Source organism: Chaetodon auriga, chromosome 19, assembly GCF_051107435.1.
Source record: "Chaetodon auriga isolate fChaAug3 chromosome 19, fChaAug3.hap1, whole genome shotgun sequence".
In the NCBI taxonomy this organism is placed as follows: Eukaryota; Metazoa; Chordata; class Actinopteri; order Chaetodontiformes; family Chaetodontidae; genus Chaetodon; species Chaetodon auriga.
The window spans coordinates 5,244,654-5,267,759 of NC_135092.1; the positions used below are offsets into that span (position 1 = coordinate 5,244,654).

At 41.9% G+C, this 23,106-nt stretch overlaps 1 protein-coding gene across 1 annotated transcript in view; it reads right to left on the reverse strand.

Annotated features, from left to right (window-relative positions):
- Positions 1 to 12,180: 12,180 nt before the first annotated feature.
- Positions 12,181 to 23,106, reverse strand: part of LOC143338269 (ephrin-A5b-like) — a 74,117-nt gene continuing 63,191 nt past the window's right edge. Inside the window, exons 3-5 of the mRNA XM_076758540.1 lie at positions 14,135 to 14,200; positions 13,919 to 13,999; positions 12,181 to 13,486 (exon numbers count right to left, since the gene is read on the reverse strand). Coding sequence (XP_076614655.1) covers positions 13,362 to 13,486; positions 13,919 to 13,999; positions 14,135 to 14,200 — 272 coding nt within the window. The 3' untranslated portion in view covers positions 12,181 to 13,361. The remainder of the gene's footprint in view (positions 13,487 to 13,918; positions 14,000 to 14,134; positions 14,201 to 23,106) is intronic.

Consider the following 23,106-nt stretch of genomic DNA (forward strand, 5'->3'; position numbering starts at 1 on the left):
ATCAACAATAACATCAGGTGTGTTTCAGAGAACATCATTGCAGTGTTTGAGCCTGGAGGGCTTAACCCAAGAATGTTTGTATGTTCCCACAGAAGAAGGGACATGAGACCTGATGTTCTTCAGGAATAAGTCTAAGGAACAGTTCCACTCTGACTTTCTACATAAGTAACTCATTCAAGATCATCATGTGAACAATGATGATGAATGGTTTCAGTGAACTGCACACTTAATTAGATCATGCTAGTGTTTATCAACCATAAGGAAAAAATGTAAATTTGGCCTAAATGATTTCAAGAATGCATCACTTTCCAAAGCATTGTTTTGACAGCTGTCTGTTAAAATCATAACCAAACACCTCGAATAAAGACCAAGTCAACAGTCAAAACATTGTTCTAATTCAGCTCGTAAGGTATATTAAATGACAGGAAACCACAGAAGCAGTGCTCCTGTTTAGAACTGGTCAAAGGAACTTAACTCCTAACTAACCTGAGTCAAGGCCTGCTCACACCATCAATTCAAATGGAAAACTTTTAATCAAAGAATCAAACATTTATGTATGTTGAATTGCTGTGGATTTAGAGGATTTGCCTGCAGGTGCCAAGTAAACCCTCGTAATGTGTTTTACATTGAACACAATGCCTTTTAATGAGCCTTGAGCTGCAAATTTACGCCCTTGACCAATAGCTAGCCGTCTTAGTGCTGATCTTTGACAGAATGGAGAGTCACAATGGAGGAAAGTACTGTAGATTATTGAGTGACATGGCCAGAAATACTCCTGAGGAGTACAAACTGCTCCACCAAAGAGAAAAGATTTAGAGAGTTATGAGTCAGAAGCTGATGGTGCAAATACATCCAATGGTACTGCCTAAACTTATCGTAAGCAACCAAGTTAGCAAGCTTACCTGGCAGCAGTAAACGTGCAAAGCCACACGTAAACAAATAGCAAACAGCTGGCAAGCTTGTTTGCTCAGAGGGCTTTTCCTACTCTTCACTAAACTCTTAATTGCCCCCTTAAGACCTCTTTCGTTTAGTTGTCACTTACCCAGCTACTTAACAACATTGATGTCAACTAAACCAAAGTCCTTGGTTTTTCCATTTTGAAAATAAAGTCTCATGAGTTAGATTGGAAGGCAACACATCAATTCTTTAAAATGAGAAATATTTCATGTTGGTCAACGTTATCAGTGTAACAACAACAATTTACAACCAGCTGCTCTACATCTGATTCCCAGAACTCCTGTGACTGTTCCAGTTACTTTGTACTAATTCTATGTGGGCAGAGGCCATCTCCTCAGCCACTGCTTGTGTGTGTGTGTGCGTGTGTGTGTGTGTGTGTGTGTGTGTGTGTGTGTGTGTTGTAGAGCTGCCCTGTCTGAGAGCTGACTCCTGGGATCTCATGTAGTTACAGTACATTGTTGCGAAGTGTTTGTGTCTGCATACAGTAACTGTGTGTGTGTGTGTGTGTGTGTGTGTGTGTGTATACCTGAGTGCCAGGTGGCCACCTGAGGCCCCGGGCTGGGAGAACACCTGCCTCTGCAATGCCTGCAGCTCCATATTGTCCCATGTGTTTCAGCTTAATGTTGTTGTTGTGTAACAGTTGTAACACGCTACTGAAGGAGTATCAGTTGTAACAGAGCTTCTCAACACTTTACCTACACAGCAGACAAGATCCACCCTGAAACTTCATATATTACTAGATAGTTTTGGTCTTACAGACATCTGAGGTTTCTGTCACCACCCACTGGACATGAATACATGTCACCTGTGGCTCAGACTACATTCTGATATACATCATTTGAAGAACTCAACAATATATAACAATGGATATTTCTACTATCTATAGTATACTTCTTTTATCAATCAAAGCTGTTAATTGAGGTTTGAGGTGAACGTGCACATAACATAAATTGAATAAGTTAACAAAGCCTCATATATGCACGTAAAAGAAAGCAGATTATCAAAGTGAACAAGCATCATTGGAAGCTGAGCCTTCAGTGCACTGTGGGATGATCTTGGGGGACTAAAATTAACAGTCTGACGTCAAAGTGTCCATGTGAACCTGTAGCATCATTATCACCTTTCCTTATCCTTAAAGCAAACTAATTCTGGTGCCTGAATTCAAGAATTATTTGCATGGTTGTCATCTGTAATGGATTTAAATGGCAGTAATGTCATTCTGTAAATTACCTATTTTGTTGTTATAGCGGGTGAACTTATTGTCCCACAAAATGCTCGTTTGCGCCACAAAGACAGGACAGCTGTTAATTTAAAGCTAGCTGGTGATAGCCACAGCTGGCCATAGCTAAATTTACCTAGCTTACTAGTTCCTGTCTGGATATAAAATAGATATTTTGCTAAGCAGACATCTTAGTACTTAAGTTCTATGTTCCACAAAAATTAAGCAATTACAATCTTTAATAAGCAGCTAAGCTAATCCTACTATAGGTAATTAGCCTAGCTTAGCTGAGAAGTAGGCTACCTCCCATCTCAGCCTCTGTACTGAAATTAGCATCATCTGGTGTGGTGGGGCAAACTTGTTGCATCAATATAAGCATTTAAGTATAGCTCAATGACAAGATAACTAAATAAACAAATTTTATATGTGTTTAAGCGAAACTTTTTTCTGCTCCCTTAAGATTTTCTAAAGTTAGCATGCTTTATCTGCATCATTGAGGTTTTATGTATGGCCTGTCACAACGATATTTGGGGGGTAAAAAAAAAAAAAAAATGACAGAAAATATATTAAATGAAGTTTTATCAGACAGTTTTGTCGATTTATCATATAGTTTGGCTTACAGTGTTGTGATTAGTCTCCAAATGTCTCCCAGTATCACACAAAATACATTAGCCCCTTCGGCAAAGATCCGGTCTCGCTAGTTTCATTTATGCGGAGACACACAAGACTGGCTCAATGATTTTAATCTAACAGTTATCACTCTAACATGACATAATACATAATAATAAGATCAGTAACAGACTGAATATCATTTTGTGAGTCTATTCTACAGAGGAATAACTAATGATCGATCACAGAGCTCTATACTGTGCTGTATGCAGTACTAGAGGCCATTTTGTAAATATTGATTTTTCTTATTTCCTAAGGTATGGGCTTCACCCTACAGTCCTGTATGTGTCTGAATAAAAGATTTAGCCCCTTTCACCGGCCTTGAGTCAATCACAGTGTCATGCTCTGTGTTTTCTCTGGCTTGGCTCTCTCCTTTCAGAGATCCCATTCAGCTCTGAGCCATCTACAGCGAGAGCAGAGAGCGATGAATATGTTCTGTTCCACTCAGTCTTTATTTTTAGGTTTGAGTAGACTTACAGATGGCCTACATAAAACTGAATAGGGCTTCATTTTAACAGCGGGGCAGAGAATTGGCCGCCATGCCATTGTGTGGTCTCTATTATGGGAATACGGGGGAGTTCAGTAATACAGCCTGTCCCTCGCTTGTCTGCGCACACGGCCAACGTGATTTTCCATGATGATTTCTGAAATGGGTTTGTCCTCGGGGTTTGCGGCTGCGCTGCCATGCGTTCGAAGGTCACCGCTTCTGAAGAGGTGTCGCGATTGTTTGGCTGCTGATATTACGTTTCGCTCCCCCAAATGATTCATTTACTGCGGCCCGTCGCCCAATTCCATCTGCTCGAGCCTTCAGCTAAATTGAAGAGGACAGGAATAAAAGTTTGAAGAGGAAGCGTTGGGAATTTAAGTGGAGATATTACGGGGGGCACTCCCTGTGAGATCAAATTAACACGAGCCACATGAGACGCTCTTAAAACCAAGGCAACGGGAAAATTAATCAGGAAAATGAAGGATTATGAATTAGAGGGTGTCAAACTGGAAACATACTAGTCTGTTAAGTATGCTGGATATTCAGAAATTTCAGCTCAGTGTTCAGTCTCATTTTGACTTCGGTGGCAGTCAATGTATCCGCTAAGCTCTGATTTTATCTTAGAGTACAGAAGTACACCCTGAAAATACACGTTTACCAGCTAGAATGACATTTTTTTCTTTATTAGCAGAGACAGACGTGTTCCTTGATTAGGATTAGATTAGATTAGGAAATCATAGAAATTCTTACTATGACTTGGCTGAGACACATGGTACATTACCTGTTGGCCTTGTGACGTCACCCACTGGTTTGTGGACTTCCGCTCTGAAGCCTCAAAATTGGCATCCTGGCAGCTGCCATCTTTGTTTTTTGGAGGCAGAGGGCACCATATTTGGATAAGAAGGTGGAGCTGGAGGGTGGTACATATTACTACACCTCTGTCTGATTGGATCTGACTGAGAACCTGAGAAAATATTTAAATACAGCACAATATTGTGTAACATAATTATTCCCAAATCATAGGCATTTATGTGCTGCCACAAAAGCCTCGCTGCTGGGATTTTTTTTTTCTTTTTCAGCCATTGGCTCACAGCTGGTATTCCAGTTCATCTCAGAAGGTGCTGGTTGGGACTGAGCTCAAGACTACAACAAACTGAGAAAACATCCCTTCATGGAGCTTTGTGCACATGGACATTGTAATGTTGGAACAGGGAAGGGTCAAACACAAACTGTAGACACAAAGTTGAAAACACACTCTTGTGTTAAGATTTGACTTCATTTGAACTAAGGGAACTAGAACAAAGCATGAAAAAGCACTCCAGACATAAAATGTAGTGGACAGTGTCCTCATAGGCATGGACATATAGGGTATCTTTTGTGGAAAACAAACCCACTGCAGCTGCTGTCAGCCTATACTTTTTTTCCTGCTCTCTCAGACCAAACAACAGCAACCACCAGACTCCACTTCCTGCAGCTGACATTTTCTCAAGGTAGCAGGTTTCTTCACAGCTGAGTTAATGAAAGGGACGAGCCTCGCACCTCCCGCTAAGGCGTCTGCTGCGTAAGGCGCACTGCAGATGGGGAAAATGACAGAAAACAGCTATTAGGCTTTTACTGTTTTTAAAGAGGATGGTGGAGCAGGCTTCCTATTCACGGCCCTCTCCTCTGCCTCACCCTCTCAGGTGGTCTAATGCAGGATTACACAGATGAGCAGCCGTGAGGTCATGCACAACACTCCCATGATGTCACATTGCTGTCCAGTGAATATCATGTCTCCACATTTTAAGGTGTTTATGGGGGTGGAATGTATTGTTATAGGCTAATGAAACCCTTCAAAACTCCCAGAAACAAGGTTGTTTTTCTTGATTCAGAAAAGGTTGCAGTGCAGGTCCTGGGATGAGTTGTAAGAATGAATCTCTCATGATAATCAGCAGCTTTTGCAGTCTTAAGTTGATCTGACAGCAGAGCAGATACAGTGAGTCTGTCTGCAGCTAATCCTGCTGCTGTGAACAGGTTCCTGGATTTATCCTCCATAATCTTACCAAAAGAGTTTAAACATACGAGGAATCCCACAGTCTTCAAACACTGATTGTATCCTCCAGAAAAGAGGCAGAAAACATTGATTACATGTTTACTTCTTGACACATTATTCATTAAGGTTTACTGGAAATCACAGCTCACATAACCACATATGAGGCCACAAAATCAGTGTGTAGAGCAGAGAGAGCAGGAAGTGGAAATGTCTGACAGATATATTTCCCTCAGACCCAAAACACAGATAACAGGGGACTGGTTATCAGTGGGAAGTCCAGTTTGAGACATTCCCACAATCCTGCATGTGTCAACATGGAGCTAAAGAAAAGGTGATCTTTAAACAAAATTTATGCTCTTACTTGCTTTAATTTTACACTTCATTCACATCACATTTTTTTTCAGCACATTTCTTCATTGCAATGGAACATTTTACAACCCCCAACTAAGTGTTTTTGTACAAAAACATCTGTGTTTTGACTAGCTTGAGTGCGAGGCAATGTTTTTTTGTGCTTATTTTCAGTACATGGGGTGGTTAACTGCTAATTGGCAACACCTCCAGCACAAATTAAAGTCCTTTTCTTGACATTATTTCATCTACCCCCCGAGCATAGTCGACCTCGAGCTTGAGTCATTCTTGAGTCTTAAACAGGGTTTTGGAAATACTGAGATTCATGAGCCCACATGCTGTTGTTGAGTAGGAAAGTGAAAATGTCTTTGAGGATGCGGGCTTGGGTTGCATCAGAGAAATTTGAAATAATAATCTCATGTTAGGCATTCATGTGACATTTTTTTTTTTTTTTTGTAAACAGTCCAAGTGGATTTGATTTCACAGTCCTGTGCAGATATTGACAGAGAATAAAAGAGGTGGTTGGCCAAAATGAAGAGAAAACAAACCTACCTGAGAGAAACGTTGAAGCAGTGCTCCTGCTACCTGCTTGACTGTCACTTCTCTCAAAGGGAAGACTTGCAGGTGTCCAGTCGCATCGTCACAGATGACCAGAACAAATCTACTTCATATATCCACACCAATCCGCTCAAAGGTGATGACAGGGAGTGGTATGAGGAGCTCTGGAGCTGTCAGTCTGACTGGCCAGAAAATCCTCTTGAAAGGTTTTCATAAAGTCTATGTGACCTGCCCGGAGGATGGTGTGGTCTGCCCTAAGCGCTTCCTCGCTGCATGTCTTAGGGAGGACTAGCTGGCTATCACCGTCGCTCAGTGTGTATAGGAGGTCATTTTCAATCAAAGAGTATTAATTTAGGGGGTTGGCAGTGGAGCTTTTCTGTGCCTCTTGGAAAGTCTGACAGAGTGGGACCAGGTCATTGGGGTAAACCTTAACTTCTGGTTCAGCTTCAGGTTCAGGATAGAGGGCGTTGTGTGCTCTAACGGCTGGAAAGCCCCCTGAGGCATATTGTGATTTATGATATTGGGCTAAATGAATAAAATCTTGTCTTGGTTCTGTTTGGGCACTGGGTGAGGGTTAGGGAAAGATCGTGGTCTCGGTTTACTACAGAAAAGGTCAGCAGTGACTTAAAGCATGAGACACTACATGTTTGTGAACATTTAACCAAAACCACAATCTTTCCCTAAACTTCAAGTGCTGCATCTGCTTAAACATTACAGTTACATATATTGAGTTGTTTCAAGAAATTCCAGAAATGAGCGTCAGAATCTTGAACTGTAACTCAATTACAGACAGAAATGCCAAAAGACACTTCAGCAGGGTGGACACTTTCATAAAGACATTGAAGTGGTCCATTGTGCTCGCAGTAAAGTCCTTCTAACCACTAAGGCTTCTCTTCCTTCTTTAACCACAGTTGTACTGACTGAGAGCGAACCGCTGTGTCCTCCAGTTAGCACCTGACCACAGGGCCGTCTGAGAATAGACATGGCCTCCTCACGACCGAGAATGAGGGTGGGGGTGGACTTGGGTGTCACCAGTAGTTATGGAAGAGAAGAGACAGACGCTCTAAGTCTGTGTCCAAAAGCAGCATCTCTTCACATCACTCATTGTCCACAGTGGAAAAACACACTTATCTCAATGTTCCCGACAGAGCAGGGACATGACAGCAGGAGAATCAAAGTATCCATCATCGGAGCTGCAGAGGTGGAACGTAACCTCACTATCGGTACGTTCAGTTTTGATACTTTGTGCTTCTACTTTCTTTAACTCGAGTAAATTTTTCAATGGAGAACTTTTACTTGATTCTTTTTTTTACAGTGTGTTGTTGCTTGTATTTATAGGGACACTCCAGTAATTTTACACATGAACACCAATTTACTCATGAGTAGTACTACTCAGCCTGTGGACAACACTGTCTTTTGTGGGGAAGAGCCACAAAATAACCCTGGTGATGTGATAGTGATGTCATCAGAGTAGTCTTGGCTTGAACTTACAGATTTGTATCAGAAAGTCTGCATTACAAACAGGGGCCATGAAGTTTGATTTTACTTGCCAGGGATTGTCTAGTGAATGATGAGTTCAAGTTGCATTATGGGAAATGTAGGATCCAGCATTTCTGGAGCAAAAAGGGTTGAATGTGTCAGCCCCTTTTCCCCTTTTGACCTTTATTTTATCAGTCTGTCTGTAGTGACTCCCTGTACTTCATGAAGATATTAATACTACATAAATGGAGCAGAAAGACTTTTTCCACCACTGAGAGTTCATGGCTCCAAACCACCCGAGGCAGATATCAGAGATTTCCAGCAGCAGCTCACTTTGATTCAGACAGCTCAGCCGCACCTTCATTGCCACTGATAAACAGGTTGTTCCACTGGACCACAGTGCTGTGAGTTCTTGACTCTTTCCTGGAAATTTCCCATTGTTTTCATGACAGCACAGTGTGAATGCAATGGTAGGACACCTTAAAGTTTCTGCCGGAGGTTGATGAAAGGTGGCAAAGTCACAGAGACAGAGGGAGGCAAGAGAAAGAGAAAGACAGAAAGTGAGGAATTGAAGCAGACAGCAGGAGAAGCAGAGCGAGGACGGAGCAAAAGACCGTGTGAGACGGAGTTTTCTTGGCAGAGCTCCCTGAAGCGCTGCACATTCCCACAAGATTAATTGAAGCTGTTTCTGTTTTTGTTTTTTCAGTCTGTGAATTACCTCCAGATTACAGAGAAACAGCTGTTCACCCACTTCCCCCGGACCCAGCCTGTGTGATTATGCATCGAGCGACAACCAAGACAAACATCCAGCTCTCACTCGAGCTGCTCCGGCAAAGCCTTCACGCCTTTCTGATGTTCTTTCCATTTCACAAACTGTCACTCATTTGCATAGCGATTAATAAAACAAATCAGACATGATAATTACAACGACAAAGAAATATTTATTAAATCTTTTTTTTTGTTGTTTGTTTTTGTTAGTCATAGCTGCTCCAACACGTGTATTTACAAAGAAATGTCCTTTTTGTAGAAAATTCTAGTGAGGGGGTTGAGCAGGAAACAGACATTAGAATAGTTCAGATGAGTACAGGAGAGGATGGGGCTCATATAGGCACAAGGTACAGTTACTACAATGTTGAAAGAAATGTGCAGTTTTGTGGCACATCCATGTCTGGTTTGGGAAAAAAAAGCACAGGTGTGGCTAAAGTAACAAAAACCTCCCCAATGCTAGATGCACGAACAAAAGCACACATCCTTTTATTAAGATACAGGCGATGGAGAACAGACGCTGCAAACCAGGGGACACAGTGGTGTTAGCTTCAGGCTACATGTACCAAAATCAGGTGAAGAAGTTCTTCGAACATATTACCTGCCCTCTTTGGAGCACAGTTTGCTCAATAAAACATGAAACATCAAAATTCAAGGTGGAAAAAAAAAAGCCTTTTCCCTGCTGCCATGAACAAACTCATTGCCAATAAAGGTCAGTCACATCTCCTGAATTATCACGACCACCTTAACCACAGTTTGGTTCGGAAACAGCTGGAGGCCGAGATTAACGAAAGACCACGAACAGAAAGAAGGAACATTCTGCACCTTAGAGGCTCTTTTGATCCAACCATACAATGAAGAGGAGCGGGTTTCCAAACAGATATTCTAGCTCTTGGAGATCCATCTGTTCTTTCTTCAGACCCTTTGATTCATGATTGTAACTCGACCACACCGCTTGTTCGCTATGCGTCATGTCAGCACTCACACATCGACAGATAGAGGGTGCAGTGTTGACTCTCTCTTTTTGTTTTGTTTCATATAAAAGACATACAAAATGAAACGAAGCATTATTTTATATCAAACAGTGATTTTTTTTTTTTTTCTGGCTAAGAACATTAATGTGTCAGTTAAATCGCCCTTCAAAAGAGGTGTGGAAAAAAGAGAACGCATCCAACACTGTATGTTACAACAGACTAATTGTTGGATACACAGTATCCACAAAGCTAACTGATTGGTTTTCCTCGTCATGGCGGGGCTCCAGGCAATGATTACAGTGACAGTGGACTCTTAATGTTGGCTAAACTAAAACGGCTGGAGGCTGGTAGGTGTGAGGAGGAGAAGATTTAATAAAGTAGTGATTTGTGCTCTCAAATTATAAATTACACCCTGCAACTAATCAACATATTGAAAATACTTATTTGCTCTTACCCTCAAAACACTTCATTTATTTCCTGAAATTAACAATCTCTCGCCTAATTAAAATTTATGGGCCATAATGTAAGTTATGTTATGTTATACTGAGCTACCTTTTCTCCCCGGCACTCTCAGGTATGATTTAATGACACTTTTTTGGATTGTGGACTGAGATTTGTTTGAATTATGTGTGAACTGACACTGTAAATGACTATTTTAAAGGGGCGATGCATTGATTTTACTGTGAGTATGTATGATGTGTTTTGTGGCTCTGGAGGGACCTTTTAATAAAGATCTAAAAAAATAACCCTGATAATGTGATTAAGTTGTATTCTTCAAGTCCAAACCTGCTGACAAGCCTGTGTAACACCCTGACGGTGTGGAGTTTGAAAGACGTACCAGTCGAACACAAGACACTACTGAGGTGCATTATGTAAGATCCAGTGTGTGGGGGGTTAAACTTGTAGAGACTAAAAGTCAGTGTATCTGGGCCTCTGCTCCCTGGATGTGGACCATTCTTTTTTTAATCTGTCTCTTGTGATTCTTGAAACTTTTGAAAGATTTTCCTCTGACAGAGCCGTTTTTGCACAATGACGGGGTATTAGGGCCACGAATGAGGGACTCAAAAAGACTTGTTGGAATATTTCAAGACAACAAAGTTATGAGGATGCACCTATATTCTTTTCATGACATTATTACGTATAACATGACAGTTTTATTCTTGTAATATTTAAACATTTCTCAGCTACAATTACAACTTTTGTAATTATTGTCACTTTTGTAAATGTATAACTTCATCCTGATATTGTTATTTTTCACCTTTATTCTTGCATTATCATTATTATCCTTGTAAAACTCTGTAAAACTCTTGTAAAATTCTGATTTATTCTCATAGCCTGATTTTATTCTCCTTGTAAAATTCAATTTTATTGCACTAATGCTACTTTGTTTTAGGTACAACAGGTGTATTTCAGCAATAAAACCGCTGTGAGTGAATGTGAAGCATATCAGTGCTGCTGAGAATAATGGGTGGAAAACACGGTTGAGCAGTCGTTTGGGTTTTCATATCGTATCGTCATTATCAGAGATCACTGATAGACGATTCAGTGGCTTCTGGCGGCAGATGGGGGGTGTCTCCCCTCCCTTTTTCTCTCAATCTCCCTCTAATTACAAACACGAAAAACTAGGTTTGCTGTAGTTCAAAGTCAGTAATGAAAAGCAGAATTAAAAAATAATTACAGGCATTTATATACATTCACAAGTGAATTTTTCAGAAACACGAGCTGGTCTGGCAAAAACAGACCCAGTGCTGCCAAAGTTAGCGGAACGGGGCAAAGAGTTTTTAAAATCATGTGGCTCACAGACTCAGTGGACACACAAAAAAATGGCAACAGATCACCTCCGGCAGCCACGATGCAGCCGGACGCTGTGGACATCGGCGCGCAGAGCGAAGCTTTGGTGAGCAGGCATACGGAGAACGGGGATGCGGGGTCTTACCAGATTGCACAGAGTGCTTATCAGGATGGAAAAGGGATCACAAACAGGTTGCTTGACGACCAGTAAAGAGCAGATTCTGTTTTCTATAAAAACTTTGCTCCTTAATATCAGTAAGGTAAAAACAACCAGCTCTTCAGTTGATGATAGCGGACTTGGATTTGATTGGATATGTTTACCGCATGCTTTTGCTTTAAAACATGACTACTGATCTCAGCAGGAGCACCACAAAGCTTCACACCTCTCCTTCTCTGGTGGTTTCAACTTGTTTCCACGAGAACGGGACCCCCCGCTCTGTTAATTCCATCTCTCGATTTTTTTATTCCAGGAATAACCGGTACGAGGGCACCTCTGGTATACTTTCTGTTTGAACGCCACTTGACATCAAAGGGGGCAAGTGAATCACGCACAAGCCCCTGCCCCACACACACTACTACCACCTGCTCTCTAACTCAGCCACTGTCCCACCAACACATCTATATCCAAAGAAAACTTGTGCTGCTTTACTCGAGGAAGGATGACCCTCCCCGATTAAAAAAAAAAAGGATAATTTTTTTCACCTCATGTTAGGCATGGACACATCCCTGAACTTTGTAGGAAATACGCCTCTATATACAATAGTTGTGTTATGACAGTGATTCACAAAGCAATAGTGTAACAGTTAAACTACATTTGTGACATGACAAATCGGAAAAACACAAATATTTTACGATTTCTACACCCTGATAGCACATCAGACTTTTTTTTTTTTTTCTTCTTGGACTTTGTTAAAAACAATTTAAAAAAGCCATCATCGGCGATCGATCCAAGCACATACGTAAACTGTACTCATTGTTTTTGTATGATTGTATCAAATAAACTGTGTGTAACATGAACTAACTTAACGGGTAATTGTAGTTGTTTTTTTTTATTGCCTTTCTACTGTACTTACAGACTAAACCAGAACAGAAAAAAAAAGCACGAGGACTTCACAATAAATAGGAAAATACATTTTGCCTGGCAAAATACCATATCGACCTCTACGCTCCGCTCAAATATTTTACTGTACACCCGTGTAGGCTGCTACAATTGAATTATGCGATTTATTAAAAAACAAATACATTAATCGATCATTAAATCTCCACTATCCAAACACTAAAAGATGAGTGCTTCTTCAAATTTTCTTTTTTTTTTTTTAAACTCTCAACAAGGGTCCTCCACAGTCTGAGACGATGCACCCGACTCCTTTTTAACCTGAGAGGAAGGTTAAGTCATCAAAAGACCGCCCCCCCCACCCCCCCACCCCCCACGCTCTTGGCAATAGTCTCCTTGCAACGACATCTGTCTCGTTTTCCTTTCTGTTGGCCCGTACGTGACATGTTGCTCCCGGATCTTCTTCGACATCTCCTCCACATTTTGATGTGAGATTGAATCATGTTAATGTCGGGGGGAGGGGGGGTGTGTTACGTGACGTTTTCCTGAACGCAAACAAATGTTAAAAGTCTGTAAACTTTTGAGGGCTCCTGCTGTGCTTCTTTGCCATTTAAGCTAAAGAGTGTACTGATTGTGGAGTTTGTGTGTATATGTTTAAAAGCATGTATGTGTGCTTGTCATCAACATAAAGAAATGTTTAATATCTGCATACTGTGAACGGTAGCGAGGCGAGCGGGTCAGAGACGCCGCCTCTTTCACCTCGGGGCGCCTCCACCATCAGCACCCATCGGAAAGTCAAGAATCACTCTGGTTGGCAAGTCAAAAAACAGCAAAGGCTTCAGTGAAGTCCCTTCCTCTCTCCTTTCACTGAGAGAGATTGTCAGTGTTTTTTTTTTTTTTTTGTTGTTGTTGTTTTGTTTCGTTTTGTTTTTTAAAAAGTGCTCCTTAAGGGGAGGGGTTGCGGGGGAAGGGTGGCCTGTGGTCCAATCAGGACAGTCCATTCCTGGGGGGATTCCTCAGACGGGCCGCTATAAAGACAAGATGGCAGCCAAGAGTATGAGGGCGGAGCTGAGCAGGAGGACTGAAGTCTGGCACCGGCCGACGGAGTTCACGTCCCTCCGAGCTGGTTCTGGTGACTCGTGACTGATGCCGTCTGAAGGAAAGACATGAAAATGATTATTATTAAATAGAAAAACTCATTCAAAGCGTTAATCTGTATACTTCATTTCTTTATTTCTTCACTGCAAACACACTCTTTACACATGGATCGATGGTGGTATTCAAACTAAATATATATACTTAGTATGTTTAGTATATAGTATGAAACTGAGGCAGTTCATGACATTTGATTATCAAAGCAACAAGTCATGTGTAAACAAATATTCTCCATAATTTGATCCATCAAGTCTTCAATTCTCATGACCACATATTTATGAATCATGTAAATCATGCAAAATATAAAGGAAATGAAAAGAAAGGAATGTTGTCAACAGACGTGGCAGTTATGGGAAATATAAAGTCTGTCTGTAACAGACACACACACACACACACACACACACATTATGCACAGTTTATTCCCACCAACCTCTGGGTTCTAGGGAGTTGTGACTGTTGTCTTCAAAATCGACCCCTTCCTGCACGCTCCCAGAGTTTTTCACACAATTGTCTTGGAAAAACAAAGCGGAGAGAGGATACGTGAAGATTAGAAAGCTCGAGCGTCACTCGTACGCAGCCTGCTCACAAGCTGCTGCACAACAGAATGGAGAACTGGGCAGAGAAGACACAACAATCTGTGACTCACTTTGAGGCCTGACGAAGACTTTGAGTCGAAGGCAGCTTCTTCTCCCCTTGTCGTCAGTGATGGAGGCTGTGGAACCACAGGGCAGAGTTACGGACACCTTGCTTACACTTTTCCATTTCAAAACACCTTCCTGGATCTAATGTAGGGCTGCAGGATGATGGTTTGAAAAGGGCAGTCATCATACTTTGCCGTATAATGAGATCACGATGAGTCATCCACCATCAGAAACAAAACAGCTTGTTTGAATAAATTCAATTAGGGTGTTTTATTTTGACAAATCTGCCTTCACTGACATATTTTTCTTTATAAGCATATTGTATGAATGAAATGGCTTTGAATGTTCAAACCTTTAAAATCAAACAACGGATGCAAGAGATATGATTCACCCATACACACACACACACACACACACACACACACACACACATACACACACGCACACACACAAACTTTCAACACATAGAATGAAGCTTAAAAAACACCAAAAATAATTTTCACTCAATAAGAAAAATCACCTAAATACCTGAAAGTTTAATTGTATGAAAACAACACACAGAGGGCCAAAATTAATGGTTTAACTGTGCACTGAGGGTCAAAGTCTAAAATGCAAATGATTCACAAAGTTCTTGCACACCTGCTTGTGTTAAGACATTTTCCATTTGAGAACTATGACTACTTCTATCAAATAAAAAAAAACAAAAACGCACCAATCACCAAACACTTTGACAGCTTCAGCTTCTCCATTCTACATAAACCGCACCGGCTCTGGTCTGACTCTATGATCACATAATCTGCATCTCAAAAAGCAGAAATATTGTGTAGTCCGGTTAGACTAAAGGCTTTTGTGGCCCCGGTTGTACAAACCCTCCATTCACATTCACGTCACAGCTTCACCCGAGACCTCTTCCCTCTCGAAAAATCCACCTTCATTCATAAACATCGGCTGAGCGGTAAAACGAATAATCTCCGACAAGGTCGATTGTTTCTTCATCAGAGGTACTCGTCCTTTAAATACACTCTGAAGAGCTTTATCTCCTGAACTTCCCTCTCATTCTGATGTGAAATGCTCCATATTTTATGATATGAAACAACTCAATGTCACCCTCATATTTCCAAGTCTAATTTGGCCAGGGGCAGTCATTTCTGCAGATGTGTGTCATGCTGTTAAGCTCACCTACAAAATCTCATTTCCTCTGTTTCCTGATTGTGAAAGGCAATCATTAAAAACTTTTTTCGTGGGGTTTGCTGTGATTGTTTGGCAGAGCTACCAAACCTAATTAGTTTTCAAGTAGTGCTGGGGACCAAGTAGCTAATAGAGCGCTGAGGGTGTCTCCAGCTGTGACGAATGACTTCAACTTTTTGTCATTTTCATGTTTCGTCTGGCCGTAGCTTCATCCCACAATAAGTTTTCCTCATCGGGCCTTGAAAACTCTGACCTCTGTCATTTCCTGCTGGTTGCCAAGTCTTTCCAACAAACACACACAACCAGGAGTGTGTTTGGATATTTGTGGCCATGCATGTTATGTGGTTTCCCACGCATGTGCGTCTGTCCACAGGCACCCTTCTATCCTTTCACCCAAATGCTCCGTGTGATGGATTCTAGCCCAGCGGTGAATTCCTGATAAAAGTAAACCGTGTCAGTGTTTCCACTGTCGCCGCTCACTCCGGCTCTTATTTCAAAAGGCACTTTATCAGATACCGAGGGCTGTGAGAGGAGATAAAAATCATATTTAAAACTTTGCCACGAGAGGAATATTGGAATTGAAGCAGCGGAGAGAGGAAATAAGTGAGAGAGAAACGGTGTCAATCACGCTGCTTCTGTCTGTGTCAGCGGGTATCGAGTAACTTACCTCACAGCCCGACGGTGGCTGGAACAGACGGGAGAACTCACGGTCTCGGTTTCTGTCTCTGAACTCAACTGGACCCTGTCTTTCTCTGTCTTTGTGCCTCTCGTGCTCCCTCTGTCTCTGCCGTTGTCGTTATCGCTCTCCACTTTGTCTGACTCCTATAAAAAGTGTACTCCTGCGCTCTCGCACGAACGCCTTGACGACCAGATATATCAAAACACATTATAGGACAGAAGAAAGAAACCATTGTTCCAAGCCCCCATCCAGGATGTTTTAATCATTCTGGGAAATTATTCCGATTTGAGCTGCAGCTACATTTCTCCAATAAATTATTAATAATTTAGTCCACAAAATGTCAAAAGGTAGCAAAAAATGTCTGTCACAAGTTTCCAAAGTCCAAGGTGAGGTCTTTAAAATATATTATTATACACTTGTGACACTGTGTTGTCCCACACATGGTCCATAAGACAAAAATATTTCATTTCCTACGATATAAAACAGTGAATTCTCTCTGATTCCAAAATGTGTGTGTATGCAGAATATGTGAATTTTGGTTTGATAAATCGTTTTAGCACTCATACAGTTTGGTGTTGTTGATTTCACATCTCCTCATTGTGGAAAAATAAATTCCCTGTCACTAAATCAGTGAGGAAGATGTATTAAACTTCAGGTAACCATACCAACAATACATAGGCGTCAACCTACATTGCAATTAACTCACAGCAGAAACAGACATTGTTTAAACTGAGTATGTAATTTAGATGGCGACATATTGAAACTGCATTTGTCAGCAGCTGTAACAAACAAGCTGTTCTAAATATTCTTAAGGATAACTTATTGCTCCTAACACAAGCAGAGAAAATCACAACTGTGTAGAAACACAGTTCAAAAAAGCAGTTAAAAAAAGATCAAAGTTGCGTGTTAAATCTGCAAAAATCAGTTATAATTGACAAGAACAGAATCATAAGTTGTCCAAAGTTCAGATTCCAGACTTTCCATAAGTGCACAAAAGAAGTTTGTTGGCTAATCAGCAGTGGACGTCCACAAGAGGGAAAACCAAGCAGCAATGCAGCTGAGCCTGTGCTGCAGGAGGAGACATCGTGCACTAGCAGTGACTGTCAGAGTAGCTGCAGTTGTCCTTTAGATGGTAAAATTAAAAGTATGAAAGCACTGGGAAAAACCCCCTCAGGCTCCAGAGGACTGAAACACAGCCGCTTCTCTGTAAGTGACCATGGTATCAGCAGAATTATACATGCTGAGGTGTCATTTATCAGGAGACCCTGTCATGCATGATCTCTGATGTGTTATGGACGGCTTGTAATTGCTTTGATGTGGTGTTGTTTGAAGCTTTTAATGTGGTGCCTGACAGAAGTACATGTTCTTCAATATGTTTTTTATACTTTTGGCTAATTATTAACATTTTACTTATTTGGGATTTGGGTGACCTCTCCTATATGATTCTTTAGATCTGTGGAAAATCCTGCATCCTCCAAAATGTTGTCTTAAGTCAGTAAAATATCCTTGCTGCAGCTGTGATCAGTGTGCAGAATATCTCCTTCCTTCCTACTCTGCTGTTGTTCTTTAGCCTTCTCTGACATTGTGTCACACTGTCTTCCTCTCATCTCACTTTCTCACCCTCTTTCTCTCCCCATACCACCATCCCATCACGGATTCCAACACACACACAATTACCCAACTGTCTCTCTTCCTCTCTCTCATGTCTGCCACTGAGGTCAGAGTCTGGGTTTTCTGTCCTCGAGCAACACAGCCGTGCTTCACCATGACTGTAACTCCAGCTCTGCCTGCAACTCTAGACCCAGTGTTACTCAGGTCGTCCGGCCGCTGCCTTACCATGACAATGGGACGACGGTAAACCACCTGGTCACACGCTCAGGCACATTTGGGACTGGCGACACATATCACAGATCACTAAACAGGCTGGATGTCGTGTAAGGCCAGGCTTTGGTGTGACTGTGAATTAGACAGATCCTGATATAAATACTGCAGGATCAGATGTTATTCTTGTGATGACCGGTTTATCTTGGGGAACAAAGCCTTTTGTCTTTGTGTCAGCCATGAGAAGCTGAAGGGAAACTGTCGGGGCGCTGTGCTGGCGGGGTTCATGTCATTATCGATGTAGATCTGCGCTGGCTGTACAGAGCGGGACCCGGCGTTTGAAGAGCGAGGGCTTTACAGGGAGACAGTCATCTCTCTCACACAGGGAGAGCCAGACTCTCAACTGTCTCCTCTGAAAATTGGATTTCTATCCCCTGAGATTAGGATCAGGCTTTCCCCGCTCCACTGAGGCTCTATTAGAAAAACATGCCGCCCTCTGAGGCCACGAGAAGCTCGCAGCGCACACCTCGTAGTCATCTCCGTGACCTTTGACCTTCTAGGACCAGCCGCAACACTGATCCCACACCAGGGCGGCTTTCCTCCGGGTGTTTGTCTGCCTGCCAGACGGGCATGCTCTTAGCCAACAGCAGGTGTCATCTATTTGACGTGGCCCTACCCCCTCTTCCACCCTGCCTAAGGCAGATGACGATCACCAAGGAGGAGGACAAAGGAGTGTCTGTCTTCACTCAGACAAGCGGACAGGAACACCATTTCAGTGTGTCATTTACATGGCCATGAACAGATTCCCAAACCATATGATATGTCCAACACAGGTATTAACTATCAGCCATTGTTGGGCTTTGTTAGAGCAACACACAGCAACTTGACACCGATACCAGCAGATGACACATACTTTACTGTAACCAGCATTTGTGAATGTGCATGATGGTGCTGGTTCAAAAAAACCAAGGATCATCTGGAAAAATGTGTAACTGCAATACTCCTTTTCAGTAAAGGTTTCAAGGCTCGAAGAAAGATTTATTAAGAAAGTCCATACATTAGGATCTACTGCAAGTATTCCATGAAAATCAAGACAAAGAATACTTTCCTGCAGAAATGGAGGCTCAAGAAGTAATAGACAGCATGAGATGAGTGACAATTGTAGCACCTCGAGGCCTGCATGGACATTGAACTTCAGTACAAAGAATAAGCAACTGCATTAAAAAATATCCCATTCTCTGACTGAAAAAAAGTCGAAGGTACAAGCCTGTGGATGTAGGAACATTTCTTGGTCCAAAAAATTCAATCAGAAAGCCTCAAATTCTGTTGGTGCACCGCTCACAGCAAGCAAAAGCTAAGGACTACACGAACCTGATAAAATATTCAGCAACGTAAAGGAGCATTAATCAATACTGTCATATTAATGGTGGATTAAATTACTGTGTAATGTGAAAGGGGTCACTGGGAATGAGGATCCTACAAAGACCTATCACCCACTGTGAAGTTCCCCTCAGCTCCACGGAGCATTTTAGCCTCTTTTAGCCAATAGCTTAGTTTTTTCAGACCATCCTTTATGGTTCTGGTTCATTTGTATCAACCTTGTCTTCAGCCAAAGGTGGCAGCGGTTTTCAGTGAAATAGCTATGATGAGCCCATTGTAGCCTACATTCCCTGCCCAACATCAAACAGCAGGCAAACTTAGCGACTAGCTAATGTGAACATACTGTTGTAGCATTTAGCAGCTAGATATTTCCTCTTGAAGTTAGTGGAAACTAAAACAGAGCTAAAAGAAGAGTGAATATTGGACTTGTATTCATCAAGAGGACAAAAAAAAAAACAGTTATAAATGACAGATAATGTTGCTCCAGTCTGTTAGGCGTGTAAGTTCCATGCTAAGACTTTATACGGTAATGTAACAGGCTCTGTACTGTGATAATATGTCAGTCTCACTTCGCTTTCAGACTCTGGGCGTTGGATGTATTCAGTAACTAAATTGTTTTATGATGAGCTGCTGTGAATTTGTTACAGGTTCTGACTCCCTTCTTTTCCACAGCAGCTGAGGCTCATGGGTACTGTAGTATTTAGAGCCATTCATCACCCCAAGACGAGTGAATCAAGTATCTTTGAGCGGAGGAACACAGAGAGCCTGGAGACTAACAGGCTTTGGTATTTTCCCAGAGGTGTCTCTGTCTTTTGTTATTTCATCCCGTGCTTAGATCCCGTGTTGTCACATGGAAAAAAAAAAGTGTCTTTGGTGAACAAGGATCTGATGGATGAGTCATGAATCTGAGTCAGCAAGAGATAGTCCATATGGCCTGAAACTGCTTGACGCCATATGGACTGTCTCTGCCTGTCTCTCTGTCTCTGGATGATCAATCATCATCATCAAAGTCTACAAAAGCATCTTCTTCACTCAGTTTCACATCAACCGGAGCCAACTGAAGAAATGAAGCAGAATTAGGCAATCTATGATTTTTCTTATCGCCATCCAGGGAATTGCAACAGTATCAACAGTTTTCTGGCACTGCTAACGGTAAACCACAAATTCTCCAAACAATACAGTCACATTAATGCAACGGAGTCGGAGAGACTAGCCAATGGACACGGCAATCCAACAGAAATGTTGGAAAGTGAAGGGTAACACATCACAACACAACACACTCCAACAAAACAAAGATTTAGATTTGGTTCAACTCGCATGAAGACAATCTTGATAATTTTTTGGAACCCAGATGCTCACTTCTGGTACTGTCCAAGATCAGTGAAGCACAGATGAATCTGTTGAAAGACTGTAACTGATATTTTACCTAACTTCTTAATTACAAAAAAATCGTCCCTGTGATCTTAAACTCCACTGATCTTCATTACAGTTTCCAAGTGAGATTTCAAAGATACAGAATGTGTCAAGTTGGAATTTAGAGGGCCAATCACAGTTCAAAAGGTTAAATTAGCGACCAGCTTCAACAGAAAAATAAAACATCTTTGAGATTGTTCAGATGTGTATTTTCTTATGAATTCAGAAATTCAGGCAGCTTTCTGAAACACCTGGCTTTGGTCTGGAGGCAAGGCTGAAAAGCTGCAGCAACACTATAGGAGAAGTATGGAGAAAAAACTTTTCCCATACTTCCCTTACCTAGTCTCCTTGGATTTGATATCGTTATTATGTACTTTGTTGCAATGCCAAGATTGTGGTCTCTTTTCACTGACTATTGCACTTCGTACTATAGTTTCCTGATACCTATGAAGTTCCTCTAACCGATGTCAGCTAAATACCAAAAATCTACCATGGAGTAGGCCTGTGCGATATGACGATAAAGTACCGTGAAAGACGAGGAGGAGTGGAGAATCGCAGGCGATCTAACAAATATGAGAGCTCGTATAGATCGCCATACCGCGCAATGTCTTTCTGTTTAAGGCTGGTTCCCGCCCATGCGGCAGACGTAGGCATAGAACTGTCCAATCACAGCGAGCTGTGCGTCTTGACACGCTGTTGTGTTTGTAATCGCTAAAAGCCGCGTGGACAACCATGGCTGAAAGCCAAGCCGAGGAGGAGTTGGTTAAGAAGAGGAAATCCACCTCTGTAGTCTGGAATTGGTTCGGGTTTTCTCCCACTGACGAAGAACAAACGTCCGTGATATGCAAGATATGCAGAGAACCCGTGAAAACGTCCGATGCCAGTACAACGAATTTATTCAAGCACTTGAAAAGTAAGCACCCCAAGGAACATGCCGAAAGTGAAACGATGCGAGCGGCGGCGCCAGCCACATCAAAAGCTGCGGCCTCGGTGGAAAAACCAAAGCAAACTACGCTAACCCAGGCATTTCAAAAAGGCACCCCGTATGATAAGACCAGTAAGCGGTGGAGAGAGGTAACGGACGCTATTACATACCATCTAGCTAAGGACATGGTCCCTTTCGCGACAGTGGAGAACGAGGGATTTAAACGCCTGATCAAAGTCCTTGACCCCCGCTATGTGATACCAGGCAGGAATTTTTTTTCCAACACTGCAATGCCACGTTTATACACGGAGTGCAGAGAGACGCTGGAACACAAAATCCAAAAAGTGCAGTTCTTTGCAACAACCAGTGACCTGTGGTCTAGCCGCACATCCGAGCCTTATTTAAGCTTGACCATTCACTTTATCGATAACTGGAAGCTCTGCAGTGCGACTCTGCAAGCAACGTACTTCCCAGATGATCACACGGGGGAGCTCATCGCGCAAGAACTGAGAGACTCATTAGAAAGTTGGGGACTCCGTGAGGAGAACATGACCTGCATGACTACTGACAGTGGGACCAACATGGTGAAGGCCCTCCAAATTAACGACTGGACTCGTCTTCCCTGCTTTGGGCATAGGCTGCATCTAGCCATTGGTGAGTAGAACTAAACTTAATAAATGAATAACGCATGTCTGTTAAAATGTTTTCAGTATTTATCTGGAACAGATTATTAAAAAAAACTGTGGTGGGATTTATGATTAAATGTTTCTTCACATATGATAACAATACAATTATTATTATTAACATGTGATGATGATGATGATGATGATGATGATGATAAATAAATAATTCAGAATGAAAAATATGAGCATTGCAACACTTTCATGTTAATAATTAATGGCAGATTAAAATGTTGTTATTTTGGTTTATTTCTGTCATTGCATCTGGGCTGGTTTTTAAAATGAAATATTGTGTGCTCTTCTTTTGTAGAAAACAGTGCCAAAGACCATCGAGTTGTTCGTGTGACATCTGTTTGCAAAAAAGTAGTCAGTGCATTCTCCTTCAGCTGGAAGAAGAAGAGAGATTTGGCTAAAGCCCAAACTGAGCTGAAACTTCCACAAAAGAAACTCAAAACAGAGTCACCAACCAGATGGGGATCGAGACTTGCCATGATGGAGAGGGTGTTAGAGCAAGAAAGTGCCATATCCCAGGTCCTCAAAGCTGACAAGAAGACGCGGCAGTTGGCTCCATCATGGCAAGATGTTGAGGTGATGGAATGTGTAAAGAAGGCCCTCGGCCCTCTGAGGGACTTCACTGATGCGCTGTCTGGGGAGGATTACGTGAGCGTGTCATATGTGAAGCCAGTCCTGCACCTGCTCAAAGTGAACATCCTCGAGCCAAATGAAGAGGACATAGAGCTGACTAACACAATGAGGACAACAATCCTGAGCTACCTCAACGACAAGTATCAGGACCCCACCACTGATGCACTGCTCGACATGGCTTCGCTTGTTGACCCCAGGTTCAAGAGCCAGTACATTGTTACAGAAAAGACGGAGGAAATACAAGCC